Here is a 15206-nt window from a genome sequence, read left to right as displayed (position 1 = left end):
ATATACTTGGGGTACACAGTGCCTGAAACATCACCTCTATTAACAGTAATTAATATATTCACTAAAATGGATGTGTTCATGCCTGGCCTCTTGAGAGAACATATGGGGGTAGGGCTTTATTGATGCTGTGGCTCAAGCACTCAGAGGGGTGCTCACTGTGCACTAAGTGCACTCTAAGTGGCTCTGGGACGAGCAGCCGTGTTCTGGAACCTTTTACAGGCAAAGCAAAGTTGCACTCCCAGAGCAGAGTAACAGGGAATTCCTCTAAAACTACTACACATCTAAAAGTCAGGATTCAATGCCTATGTAAGAGTCCCCTGGCTTGCTGTATTCTGAATTATATTCCCCATCTGGTTTCCCTATTTTCATACTATTCCAGAAATTTTAGAAGTGTTTACTTCTATTTTACATGGAAAATAAAAGAATAAGTTTAAAGCACAGAATAATATGTAAACAGGTTACTAATGCACACAGTTCTTACTCAAAGCATTATCTCCCTCTCTTGGTTGCCATAACCTACAGGATCAAAGGCCTGAACATTTTCTGTTCTTGAATCCTATTAATGGAATCCTGATTTTAAATTTTCTTTTTCCATCTCTGAGTATTTCTCAGCCCCCCTATTTGGCCTCCTTCTCTCCAGGGCAGGGATGATAGAGGAGTTTCAGCTTCATACAAGTCCGAGGCAGTTACTGAGCTGGCACACTGGGGAAAAGCCCCTTAACCTCTACATAAATGAGGGGCAGTGGGGCTACAGGGACACCTTGCTTTACCATCTGTATCACATTCTGTAACCACCACATGCGACGTAAGCTGATGTTCCAATGATACACATAAAATATGAGATGAAAATATCACTGTAAATTATTAGAAGTATTACTGACACTATCATATGAATTTGATAATACTGAGAGCTAATGTAAATTATCAGGGAAAAGGTGGATTCGGCTTTTTAAATCAGGAGAGAGTCACCCACTTGTATAAGACAGGCCTATCGTGCAGGGCTTCCATGGCCTGAGTTAACACTGGAGGTATGTCACATGATTCCTGCGTCAGCATTCTGCATTCACCTGAAAAACAGTGCAATCAAATAGTTAACAGTTAAATTAATAATTGCGTCCAAGGGGACCACACAGGTCTTAGAAGTGGAAGAGGCTGGGAAGAGACTCAGAGATATGGGACAGAAGAGGGAGCAGGAGAGATTTAGAGGTTCAGGTGCCTAGATGGCTCTGAAAACGGGCGAAGGGGCCCCAGCCAGGAACGTGGGCAGCCTCTGGAAACTGGGAGAAGCCCTCGGTGACAGCCAGCAGGGAAACTCAGACCCCCTCCTACAGGCTAAGGAACCAAGTTATGCCAAGAAACTAAGTGAGCGAGGGACAGAAGACTCCTCCCGGCCTCCAGGAACGACTGGGGCCCCGCCGACACCTCATTTCAGTGTGTTGAGAACCACGTCCGATCCTGACCGACACGACTCTAAGGGAGCGAATCTGTGCTGTTTTAAGCCATTACGTTGTGGTCACATGCAGCAAGAGAGGATCGATTCACCAGTTACAAAACAGTTACATAAGTAACAAGCAATGTCCAATCAACTCCAAGACGACCGAGGGCAGAGACACCGGCTTTCTTTTTCATCCCCGACTCTCGGTCACCCAGAGCTTGGACTGGAGGACACGCTCGTGATCATGAAGACAGTATGTTCAAGTGCAAAGTTTGCTTCTTTTTAAAAATACTTTTTCATTTCCAAGATCAAGACATATCCAATTAAGACCCAGCAAAATAACAAAGTCATAATAAACTAATACTCGTGCGTCTACAGCACAAGAAAGAAGCCACTTACTTTGAGCCCATCGGTAAAGCCTTTCGTAAGCTGTTTCCTGAAGCAGGGCCATCTGCTCCATGATTTCTAAACTAAAAAAATTAAAGATTTAGTGTAATTTAAAGTTTCAACTAATAGCTACATCTAAGAACTTAACTATTTTGCTTAATGAGAGAATGACTTGGTTACAGCACATTAATTTTTTATCATTTTATGGAATGATTTTCAATAACTTATGATTCATCAGTTGTCAGGTCTTAATACCATTATTTAGGTATCCAAATACTGTTTTACTCTAAACATATCAGGTAATAACTTCCTCATTATCCAAAGAAATAAAAAGAGTGAACTCCTTTTTCACAAAGTATCATATAGTTTCAAAAAGAACTTGGAATGTTTTGAAGACGTTGAAAATATAAGAGAGAAAGCAATTATGAATTTAAAAGGTCACTCACCCTGCAGTTTGCTGGTTTGTACGCAGGAGAACTTTGACATCATTATGGATCTGTTTTACTCTCCCCAGTGCCTTGAAAAAATCCTTTAAAATTAAGAATGAAACTTTAAAAAGCCCTTCTTAGCAGGTAAAATTACATTACTCTAAATTATCACCACAGAGGAGAAACAAATTCTTTCACTTACTCTAGTGAAGCCTTCCTATACTGATCTCAACTTTCTATTTTGTTAACAGGAAGTGTTAGCAGATACTGATTCACCTTTTAAAATACATTTTAATTCAATGTCTACCGTGTACTAAATAGTGTACTAATTGCCAGGGATACAAAATTTATAGACAAAAATCCCTGTCCTCAAGAAATACACAGCCTAGCAAACAAAAATGCTGACTTAAAGATTATCGCACAAAGAAAAACTTGCTGTGCATTACACGTCTTATGGTTAATTAAACTTGGCGTTGTTATCACTGAAGACGATGTTTATGCATCTTATATACCCATTCCTGCCCCCCCATCTGAGCGCAGAATGCACACTTGGATGCGTAAAAGACGCGTGTCAAATACACCGGAGCTGACTGGCGCTGAGCTCCAGAGACACTCTTCCTTTTCCCTGAGTTTCCAGATGGCCAGAAATGGTATCCCGACCGAGAAGATGACATATGAGTTCTTTTTCTTTGATGAATTGAAACTCCAATACTGTTTACTATTTCTGTTAAATGGAGAAAAGGTGCGATGTCAAATATCTTAAATGTGCAAGTGTTCCTCAAACTACAAGGGCGATAAATACTGCTGAGTACTGTACAAGCAGTGCTCTTGCCCTCATTACTCCCCACGCCCAGGCAACTGCTCCACCCCAGCCGAGGCAGTAAGATAGCAGGGACGTCGGGAAGAGCCACTCAGCAGCACCCCACCCCCGTCTCGAGAACGTCCTGCCCTCAGACCCCACAATGATGACAGAAGGCCTAGTCTGACAGCTCCTCCCAGTTAGGAGATTGGAAGATCCCTTTCTGGAAAAACTGAATGTCTTGGAGGGAAAAAAAAAAGGAATAAAAGTTCTCTGTGTTTTTAGTACTTCTCAGTTCTATGTCAGTTAGCACTCTGAGAGGCTTTTCAGTTTTGGAAAGAGTGGCATAGTTTCAGAAACTAAATGAAAAGGTTCTAGGATAGACAAAAAGTTGTAAAAAAAGGTACACGTGATCATTTAATGGCACTGTAATGGAAACAGAGGCTGTCATGGAACTGCACCGCCACAGAACTGTACCGCCGAGCATGAGGGGGAGAGCGTATGTGTGCACTGCAGGAGGACCCGGGGGGAAGAGGCTGAACCTCATATTTCATGATGCGAAATCAACAGAAAATAGGTAACACAATCAGGGCATATTCTTTTTAACTACAGACCCTGGATACAGAGTTTACAAAAGATGCAATTAACAAGGCTGAAAATGGCTGACGAAGGACTCAGAGATGGGGAAGCAGCGATACAGGTTACTTTATAAACCTTATACTCTTTCACTTCTAAAAAAAGTACATATATTGCTTTTGAAGAACCAAAAATAAAACAAATTAAGGTAATTTACAATACACACCTTGTTTTCCAAATTTAAGAATAAATTAAAATCAAATTTCTTCTTAAGATGGGAAAAGAAAGCCTTAAAAAAAGAGTGATTTCTCAGTATAATCTGTAACTGCTAAGCCTTAAATGACCACAACAGAAAGCAAGCTACCTCAGTGACAGGCCCTTCTCTTGTTCCTCGGAGGAGGCTCATTTCATCAGAAGTCAGCTGGAACTTGGATAAGAAGGCGTCTGCAACTTGAGCTCTCATTTCTAATCTCTGACTACAATTAAAAAACAAGCAGCAGAAAAATCAACCATGCCACACATTTACACAGCTTTAAAACAAGTTACAGCTCCGACAGAATTAACTTCTTAAAACAAGTGTGAAAGATTCTCAACACCTCTGACAGCCCTGTTTCTGCCTCAAATGTAAGAAGCTCATCAGGCAGACAGGCGATGAAATTAGCCAATATTGTTCCACTTCAGATGCTTGCACACAGTAAAAGGAATTTACTCATTATGCAAAACAAGCTCACAAATGGTCCCCGTATGACAAATTCTCAGCCACTAACATGCACTTGACTTGCCCACCTTGTAAAAACACGGCTATCTTACAGGAGAGAAAAATAAGCCCTGAAAAAAAAATCACTAAAAACTTCATTCACTAAAAAATCCTAAGCCTATGAAGTTTTCACACCAAGTACATAACAACGAATATTCAGGTCTATAATTTTTTTATTTTAGATTAGGAACAGAAATCAAGAACACATTTACTAATTCCTTATAAATTCATAAAATCACCTCCACTTTCGCCATCCCTCCTTTTCTGCATACTATGGGAATAAAAATGATTTTAAACCACATTATCTGCAAGCTACCTAGACTCGGCTGACAACCAGGACAAGGCACGCTCTGGCCTGGAATGCAATGTCCGAGAACCGGAAGGGCTGAGCAGGGTCATCACCTACAGGCGCCTGCGAATACAAACTCTCTGCGCAGAAGCACAGCATTCCTGGCCTTTAGGGCTCAGATTTGAAGGTAAGTAAATAAAATTGTAAGCGTTTCATTAGTAGTCCTATTCTACAATCTAGTAACATTCAAATGAGCGTGACCAGAGCTAAGGACTAACACTGTGTAGGGAAGGCCACACCATCCGCCACCTTTCTTTGTACCCCTCCGTTTAGGTTTACTTCAGTCAAATGCTCCTGTTGAGTAACACAGAAAGCCAGGGAAGTCCTCCAGGCGGCAGTAACGTTCCACTCATCTCAAATGGAAAGGCGCGTCACCTAATTAAACTTACAGATAAATGGCAAGTGTCCTTAATCATCTAGTGCAGATTTTGAAGTTACCTTGGGTTTTGTTTTACACTCTTACATAAAGCTCCAATCATTATCATACGAGATTTAAAGTAATTCTAAAAAATTTCTCTAAATTCCTTGAGACTACACAAATTACCCACTTCAAAAACCTTTTTGGAACTTCTTTCGAATCTGTCTTTAGAGTCAACTTAATAGACACAAAGGAAAATAAATTTCTTTATAGCTTTATTTTGTTTTAACCAAATCTAGTATTACTCATCTTGATCATACCCCTTACTCATTAAAATTAATTCCAGGTAACATTATATTGTTGACTCTATCTAAAAATCAATCACTCAAATAAAGACTTTGAATCAGAGGCTCTATATCTACAAAGTACTTGGTCCAAAAATATATTTTACAACAGCCACACTACCAAAACAACGGCTTGGTGTCTCAAGATGACAACTTTAAAGTAGCAACAAAATAAATTCTAATGTATTTTTAAAATATATTACTCTAGTATACTTTTTAAATCATATATTACATTAGTTTTACCATATATACTCTTCCCAGGTAAAATTTCATGGTCATTCTGATTGAAAGCTACTGTCAGAGAGCCCAGTGATTCGGTTTGGGAGCATCTGTGCAATCGAGTGACACTAATGGGGACCCACCCTGTTAAGACCCTAAGCCAGAGGCTGCTGCGACCCGAGGTCCACACCATGCAGACCCTGCCCTCAGCTACATCACTACTGAAATACGGTATCTCTGGAGGGCTTTTAAATGTCTAAATAAAAATTATATGAAAGAAATGTTAACATAAAACATATGATTAGTATAAATTACAGCTTCAAGAGGTGTTCATGTAATCACTCTGTATATTATACAATAGATAAATAAATTAGCAAATAATCACTGCAGGATAATAAAAAATGAGGTAGATATATACATATTAACATAAAATGATTTATAAAGCATTTTATAGGTACAAAAAAACAAGTCACAAGAAAATACGTATAGCAACTCCCATTTTTAAAAAATAAAATAGACATAAAAACACATAAACACACGAATTTTTAGGACATGTATTCATACACGGCCTAAGTATTTAAAAACACCTGTTTAATCTGTCCAATGATTCTTTCAAACCATCTCAGGACATAACTTATGATATGGTGCACTCATTGATTTTCTTCCTGAAAACATGCCTGTCATATTTTAACTTTATCTTTTAATCTGACCTCCACCAAATAATTTCAAAATAACAGAAGGTTAAAAGAAAAAAATGGGCATAAGATACAAACCAAAACAAAAAACATATAAATGGTCGAAGAAAATGAGAAGAATGGTGATCTACTAATGTTCAAAGAAATCTATATTAAAAGTGTGATACTATTTCTGATCTATGAAAAATGCTGACAAGGGTTTAAAAAAGACATTCTCATTTCTGATAAAAGTTCAATAGTAAATAGGGATATTCTTCTTTGAGAGATATGTTTGTATGCGTAGGCAATATGCATCAGGACATTTAAAAGTTTGTATCAGTTGACTCACTAGTTTACGATTCTAGGAATATATCTTAAGGAAATAATCTGAAATGCACATTTGATTTAAAAACATGTACTAAACCATTATTTTTAGTAATGGAAATAATACAAACATTCAATAATTTTCATATGCTTAAACACAGGTTCGTTCATTCATAAAATAAAACATGATGAATGTCACCACTAAGAAACCTGGTTTTCTAAATTAAGAGACACAGAAAAATGCAAGTAAGTGAAAAAAGTAAAACATACTCACTCTGGGCAGAAATACTCTAATAGTGGCTATACCTGGGTGGTGAATTTATATCTGATTTTAATTTTCCTCTCTAAATTTTATACATATCAATGAGACAGGAAGAAAGGAGAGGTCCAAAGCTCCCCTGCCACACACACATGCTTCTGTAGTATACCTTTACATTCAGATTTCAACAAAATAAAGAACTTTATATTTTTTCTCCAACTTCAAAACCTACAATAGTTTATAACAAGTAACACAATTAAGATTTTAAATATTAAAAAACAAAACAGTAAGAAATAAAGAGAAAGGATGAGAAAGTAAGTAACATAGCCAAGGGAAGCTATTGCAATTAAGCACAGAAGAGCTCAGCTTCTGGCCACCAAAGCCAAGGTATAAACAAGACATGCAACGCAGCCTTGCCAACTAGCAGGGAGAACAGAGGGGTGATGCGCCTTGATGTCCGTCAGACAGTGAGTGCAGCACTCTTTGTGAATTACTGACTCACCACAACAACCCTGTGACACAGATATTATTCCCCCTTTCCAGATGTGGAAATTGAGGCTGAGGGAGGTTAAGAAATAATTTGGACAGAATTAAAAATCTGATGAGCTCTTACCCAAAACTTATATTAGAATTCAGGTTTTTGTCTTCAAAGGCTTCATTCTTTCCATTATAACATACTACACCTCAAGAGTAAACAAACATTCACCAGACTATTTTTTCTGAGTCTAGAGAGAAATTCTGGCTGGTGGGGTGTTTACAAGAGACAATAAAAAATATAAAGAATAGTGACTGCAATAGTATTAAGAAGTATGGAAATATATTTACATGGATATAGCTTTTTCCTGATTATCAATGAAACCCATCTTCTATCAACTAAATATTAATGGGAAATGTTAGGCTGCAGGCTGCAGGTCTGTGAAGGCAATTCTACATGACTTCACCTCCTAGAGCACCACCTGTCACGACTGGCCATCTAACCCCGCTGGAGAAATATTCGTGTCATTTATACATCTGTCTGAATAAGAGTATCATATTAAGTGCAAATAAGCCCACAGAATTTCTATTTCTAAAGCTAACTGCTTGTTTAAATTCTGTTAAAAAGAAAAGGTATTATTTTAAAATGGAAAAACAACTCTCTGCCAGCTCCCAGGAATCTATTATCATTTCTGCTACATAATTTTCCTAAAATACTTTCACACAAATATTCAATTGGCACATCATATTTATAGCTCTTGTGATACCAGAAAGTCACAAGTTTCCACTTCCAAAGGTATACCAGGCTAAAATGCTTTCACAGGCTTACTAAAATAATGAATACAACCTTCTTAAATAGTTTTGAAAAGGACAAAGTTCTAATATCACCTCCTGTAGACATTAATCAGAGTCCGATCTATGTTACATGCTCCAATACAATGCTTACTTTTCAGCTTTTGGGTTTCTTTCCTGACATAAGAATAATTTCATTCCCTATCCATTCACTCAAAAATTATTTATTGAATCTACAGTGTGTTAGGCACTGCAGACACACCAAGAGAATAAGAAATTGTCATTGTTCTCAAGAAGTTCATTTTTGTAGGAAAAGAGAAGCAATCAAAACAATGTATTACACATGGCTGTGAAAACCACTAAAATACACAAATCTATATTATACTCACCTTCATTCACCCATTTATTCAGTCAACAAATATCAGTACATCTATTTGTAAACTACACAAGAATTTATATAGTCAACAATTACGCCAGAGATTAATCAGTTACAAAATAAGAGACAATGATTGTGAAAAAATAAAATTACTTACAATCTGAGAACATCTACAAGTTAAAAAGTAATCCTTTTTAATTCCACAGCAAACAATAAACAACACATTCTCCCCTCCAAAGAGGGAAAAATCCCTCAATCTCAGTATCAAGTTTGATATTCCTATTGTTATATGTTTATTTTACTCTTGGATAACTGCTTAGAACTTTATTATGTTTTATGAATTTTTAATCATGTTTATTATTATTTTGTTTCAACTGATATGGAATTATCTATTATTTTCTTTCCACTTAATCTCCAAATTAATGAAGAGGTGAGTATATAAAGAAAAACTTACCTTTCCGCTTGAAGCTTGGTGGTTTTTACTATTAAATCTTGAGTCTGTTCCTTTGCTGCCTAAAATTACAAATACATCTAACATCAGGACATTTCACTGTGCAATACTTCAGATAACTAATACTGCCACTTACTGGAAAGCAGGCCTATAGCAGACGAGATGATGCTCCACAATTCAAAAGTATTAAAAAGGCTCAAGTACTTGAAATTGGCATTTTAAGGCTCACAGACCATCTTTACTAAGAGGGACTCATTCAGAGTCCCCAGTACACACACAATGCTGAGGCTTACATAAGATGGATGTCAGGATGCTTGCTGAGCAGTTTCACGGTTCCCGATGCTTTTTAGTGGCAGAGAAGCACGGGAAGAGCAAGTTAAGGATGAGAAGCCTCATCTCCTCGCGCACATGCTGCGCCGAGACACCACGAGACCTCTGAGCGGAGGGAGGGAGAAGTGAGGTCACCGTGAGGCTGGTGTGAAATGCGACAAGGATGCCAAGTGGAGACACAGGCCTGAGAGTCGGGACGCACAAGCTGCCCTCGTCCAGGGCTCTGGTGACGCCGAGCGCCAGCCCTACTAATGGGCACGGGGCGTCTGACCAAGCTTCATACAGAGCAGTTCTCCCTCCCGCAAGCCAGAGCCGAAGGGCCAGGAGAGAAAACCTGAACACGTAGTCTATCCAAGGATTAGGCAGATGTTTATAAGGTGGCTCGAAACAAAGACGAATGTAGCCCGTGAGATTCTCAAAGACCTGCTCGCAGGGCAGCCAGCAGCGAGGGGAGCGGGCAGTTGTGAGTCAGCCAGAGACGCGCCCAGCTCCGCTGCTCACGTTTCTAGAACTGCATTAGATCTAGCCCACCCCCACCCCCCACCCCCAGACACACACACACACACGAGTTCTGGGTGCAAACTCCCAAGCTGTCAATAGAACTTTGGCAATAACAGCCCCTCCCGCATCTCTAGAGAAGCTAGTTTGAGTCTGTGTTCCTTGCAACCAAATTACGCACCTAGCAAATAGTAGATATTTTCAAGAAAAATAACTTGAACTGAGACAATTCAGCAGACCAGTCACTTGTAAGGAATGGTGATGGCCCTCCCGGTACTCTTCTACAACGATTACTCTTTATATCCAGTAACTTATTCAAATGCTTACCCTTCCTAGTTACTCTGCTTTAAAGATCCACTTCCACCCTTATTCTGGCCTGTGCAATTTTTTAAATATAGTATTTCCTCAGTTCTAAAGATATTTACACTTTAATATTTGATGAAAAGGAATCCTTCACAAAGTCAATCTCACAAATGCTCTCTACCTTCCTTTTGTAGCCTCAGTCACTATTAAATTGAGGGTGCAGCTTACAAACAAAACCACTGTAATCACTGCAGTATGATACCTGATGTTATGATGTTAGGTAGTCAGATTGCCTGCATATTTCCTGACTCTTCATTTATAAATTGTGGCAGATTCCCAAATGCTCGATAATACTAGTGAAGATTATTATTGTAAAACAATTTCCAACTTACCTTAAATGTTAAGGATGATTATTTCTCATTAAACAATAAACATATACCTCTAAATGTAATTTATCCAAGGAAAACCACAGCCAAAGGGATAGGCCAAAGCATATAAAAAAGTTAACGCTGAAATTTCTAAATGTATCTTACAGTAATAGTTATTTTTAAAATGTCCCAAAGCCAAAGTATTTTAGAAAATGTTAACAACTTAGTCCCATGTATAATAGCCTGCAATGAAAAAGGGTTGGGGGGACACTCCAAGAAACATTTTTCTTTATGAATAAATTGAAAATGTTATTCTAGAGTTGACAGTATAAGTGGGAACTATTAAGAGTCCAATGACATTATATCCAGATAAATTAGTGCCAGTGGATGAACACAACTTCTAAATTTTTACTCTAATTCCAACCAATCTAAGAATCAAAAATGAATGTAAACAATAGGCAATATAAAATATTCTTTAATATTCAACTTAAAAAGCTATCAGGGAATCTTCTGCAAGTGATAAAAATGTTTTACATCTTGATTATGGTGGTTGTTTCATGGGTACATAAAACTGTCAAAATGAACTGATTTCTATGATTTAAGTGGACGCAGATCCTGCAAGCAGCCCACGATTACTCTGTGAACATGTATAGATTGATTCTTCCTGGGTCACCGTAGTGGTCAACAGTTCAAGGAGAAGCTGACAGGTGTAAGCTGGGAATAAAAGTGTGCAGGTTGTATACATAATCACGCTGATTCTTAGGAGTAATCTATTCTATTCGCTACTCCGAAATTACATGAATGAGTGTATTTAGGTTGAAGGCTAACTCTGAAGCCAAACTAGAGGTCTGGAACTGCTTTAATAAACGGACCTAACATTATACATATTTTCCCAAGAATTTTTTCAGGCTGGGCATGATATTTAAGCTGCGTCTTATATGGTACAACTTTAGTGTGGACTTATTCCAAAGGCCTTATACTACGGAATTCATTCCTGCTGAATTTATGGCATTGAGAAGTTCATCAAATTCTACAGTGAGCTCTGTAGTACTGGCTGGATCAAAATACAAGGCTCTGGAGTTACCTCAACAATATTAGTAAACCCCATCACCCCAAGAAACACTAAGACATTTGTAATTAAAAAAGATAAGTATAATAGGAATACTCAAACTTCCTGCAAGGCATGACATCTCAGAGAGCATGTCTGGAAGCTGACTCTGTGCCATCAACTATGCTGAAATCCAGCCACTACATAGTACCTGGAGGCGACTCGTCATGTCCTGGCAACAGCTGCTCATTGCTTGCACATCTTCATTTATACTTTCAAGTTCCTGGAAAGGAGAAAATAGCATCAAGTCTTATATATATTGTTAAAGGTATTTCTCTTCTCTTTACTAAATCCTTACTTGCATCTCATGAATTATTTTTGCCAAAGCATGAGAAAAGATGCCATGTTTAAGGTTGGAAATGATTTAAGAATCACATCCAGTGTTAGAAAACATGTAAAGGAATCAGTATATTCTTCTCAGAGGGTATGGCAACAAGAAATGGCAAATGCTTTGGAAATATATTTAATATCTCTTTATTCAGTGTATCTAATACTAAGAATTTATCCTAAGGAATTAATCAGGTTTAAGTGTACAAAAATATACATAAGGTGATCACACAGAGTTGCCTAAAACAAATGGAAAATGTGAAACATTAGGCCAGACAATGGAAATCTGTGTGTACATTAACAATGATAATGTGTGTGCATATATATGTTTGTTGCTATGGAAAGATGTACATATAAGGTAAAAAGAAAGTGTTATAAAACAACTCATATAATACTTTTTTAACTTTTTAGAAAACTACACATCCATGTACGGAAGAGCACAGGAGAGGCCACACAGTAAAATACCGGCAATAGTTACTTCACTTCTGGGTGACAGAGTCTGTTCCATTTCTGACCTTGTTATCTAACTTTTATATAATTAATCATTTGTAACAATTAATACAAACAAGTAAATTTGAAAACCCAGTAAGCTAAAAAGAGTGCCTCCTCTATCTTGCTGAAAATCATCACATATCAGAGCCAAAAATTCGATCATTTTCCCAGTAACTTTCTCTCCCTACAGACCTCTGCTTCCTGCTCCCTCCACATACACGAATGGAATTTAAGGGCACTAAGTCCTATCATTTATACCCCTTCACGTGTTATCTATTTCTTTTTTGCTACCCAAACAGCTACTATTTAAGTTCAGGTTGTTATTCCTCGCATGGACTGATTAAAAAAAGGTCTCTGAGGCTCTACACTCTACCAAACTATCCCCTAGTCTTTACTGAACTGATGAAAAGATATGAAAACCTGGTATCACAAGATCACATGTAACTTCATCCTACACTATGACTTCTTCCCCCAGCTCAGGGTCACACAGTAGAACTCAGGGTGCTCAGGGGATGAAAGTTTCAGTGGCAGACAGCAGGCAACCCCTTTCAAAACAGTCTAGACCTCCAAGTAGAAACATGAGTTTTATGAGGGGATGGGCCAATCAGAGGGCAAGAAATAAGAAAGCAGCCAAGCTAGGCTACAAACAAAATGTGAGGATAAACCAGATTTACAAAGTCTGAGTATGGGCATAAATCTTAGATCCAGAATTAAGAATCTTCCCCTTCTCTCAATAAATACTTTTATAAAGGTCCTATATAAAAGTATTTTCAAATGTTACCTTCTATATTTCACTACAAATAAGGTAAATCAAATTATTAAACTAGGTCCTAAACTGCTTTAAGGTGAACAGTAAAAGCAGCATGATTTAAAATATCAGCATCTGCAGTAGCAGATATCTAAGCAAACTGATTTCACCATTCCCTTATCTCACTATGTAACCTAATAAGAAAGCATTGTAACATATCAGCCAGCTGGCTCAAGAGTAAGTACTCTAATATTTACTTTAGCTACCAAAATATACTGAATGGGTTTGATCTGTAAAATAATAGAAATTAAGTCTCTTTATATGACTTAAATGCTAAGGTTTGCTAATTGCAGTTCAATGGCTTTTATGTTACTTATAAAGTCCTCATTTGAACTTGGAGCAAACTTCCTTTTTTTCCCAATGAAATAAAATTATGTATGATAAAGTTTTTCTAAACTCTTTATCATGGAACATTTTTAAATATACCCGAAAGTTGAGACAGTGTGAACGCCTGTGTACATGTCACTCAGCTCCGCAGTTATAAACTCATGACCACTGTTCGGTCTCTCCCGCTACCCCTTCTATCTCGCCTCCCATTCACCTTCTCCCTCCACCAAAAATCGAATTATTTTTGAATTCAGATATCATATCACTTTGCTGTATCAGCATGTACTTCTAAGAGGACTCTTAAAAAAGGTATTTTCACATCTAAACATTTAACAATAATCTTAATATCAAATATCTAGTCAGTGTTTAAATTTTGCCAATTGTCTCAATTTTCAAATAATTTGTTCAATGTTGAAACCACAGTGTTGTTTCTATGAAACCATCATAAGACTGTATATCAATGATATTGTAATTTAAAAAAAGGAAAAAAGTAATAATTTGTTCAAGTTGAGAAAAAAGATTTAAAAACAACAACTGGTTGATACTTTTTTTTTTTTAATCTATAGCTTCTCATTCATCCCTATTTCCCGTCTCCTCTTTCTTACAATGTAGTTGTTGACGGAACGAGTTCACTTGCCTGTACAGTTCCGTATTAGCTCCCTGCACCTCTGTGATGGTAGCGCACTCCTCTGTCCCCAGCATTGCCTGTAAGTCAGCAAATGGATCTGGAAGCCTGATTATACTCCAGCACAAATCCTTCCCAGGTGATGCTGTGTACTTTCATGAGGAGTCGCATATGTTTGTTTCTCTTTCTGCGAGGTGACCAACCAGTGATGACCAATGACTAAATCAGTGGTTCTCAACAGGAGCAGTTTTTGCCCTGTTGAGTGTTTTGCTCTGTTGAGTACCCCCCAGAGGGACATTCCAGTGTCTGGAACAACTCGGGGAAAAGTACTGCTACTGGATCTAGTGGACAGAGGTCAGGGATGCTACTCAGTGACCCACACTGCAGAAGACAGTCCCCAACGATGATGTGGCCCAAAATGTGAATAGCACCAAGTTTAGAAACCCTGACCTAGATCCATAAAATCAGCAATTGTTGCAAAACCTTCTAATCTTCTAAATATATCAAGTCTTCCCTATTTAACAGATGGAATGTTTCTGTAAAGAGAAGCCTCCCTCAACAACTATGTAGTTGGTATACAAAACTGGATAAATGCTTGACTCCTTCGTCCTACCTCGCAGCTTTCTAAATGAGTTTTCCCTTGTCCGTTGCAGATAACCAATGAAGTTTCTGTTTTAGTATTATTATGAATTCACGAACTTAAACATGTTTGAAATGTTTGGTCCACTGAGTAATTGTTATTGATGCTACAATCATCCTATCTTTGGCCAGTGGAAGCCTCTTCGTATCAGCTCCAAAGTTCTTTTGTCACTTTACCAATCATCTTAGGTAGTTTCATTGCTCTCTGATATTGATAAAATTGTTCCTTTCAGTGGGAAATAGCAACTCTTTGCTACCATCTTTTTCTATTTTTATGAACACTATCAAACTTCCCTTTCAACCTTGTAGATTATTAGCCTTCAGGCAATGAATTACTATTAAGCATAATTTGTTTTTATTAAGTACTCATTGAACCCAT

At 37.7% G+C, this 15206-nt stretch overlaps 1 protein-coding gene across 2 annotated transcripts in view; it reads right to left on the bottom strand.

The window, feature by feature from the left end:
- The window catches only part of COG6 (component of oligomeric golgi complex 6), a 55482-nt gene that overhangs the window by 36939 nt on the left and 3337 nt on the right, over positions 1–15206 (bottom strand). For both annotated transcript variants that reach the window (XM_037011970.2, XM_037011971.2), the window contains 6 exons: positions 11761–11832; positions 9006–9064; positions 3990–4101; positions 2269–2351; positions 1835–1905; positions 974–1067 (listed from right to left, as the gene is read on the bottom strand). In XM_037011970.2, coding sequence (XP_036867865.2) covers positions 974–1067; positions 1835–1905; positions 2269–2351; positions 3990–4101; positions 9006–9064; positions 11761–11832 — 491 coding nt within the window. The remainder of the gene's footprint in view (positions 1–973; positions 1068–1834; positions 1906–2268; positions 2352–3989; positions 4102–9005; positions 9065–11760; positions 11833–15206) is intronic.

Source organism: Manis javanica, chromosome 1 (assembly GCF_040802235.1).
Source record: "Manis javanica isolate MJ-LG chromosome 1, MJ_LKY, whole genome shotgun sequence".
NCBI classification, from domain to species: domain Eukaryota; kingdom Metazoa; phylum Chordata; class Mammalia; order Pholidota; family Manidae; genus Manis; species Manis javanica.
Note: the sequence above shows the minus strand (reverse complement) of the source record. Positions and strands in the feature narration are given on the sequence as shown.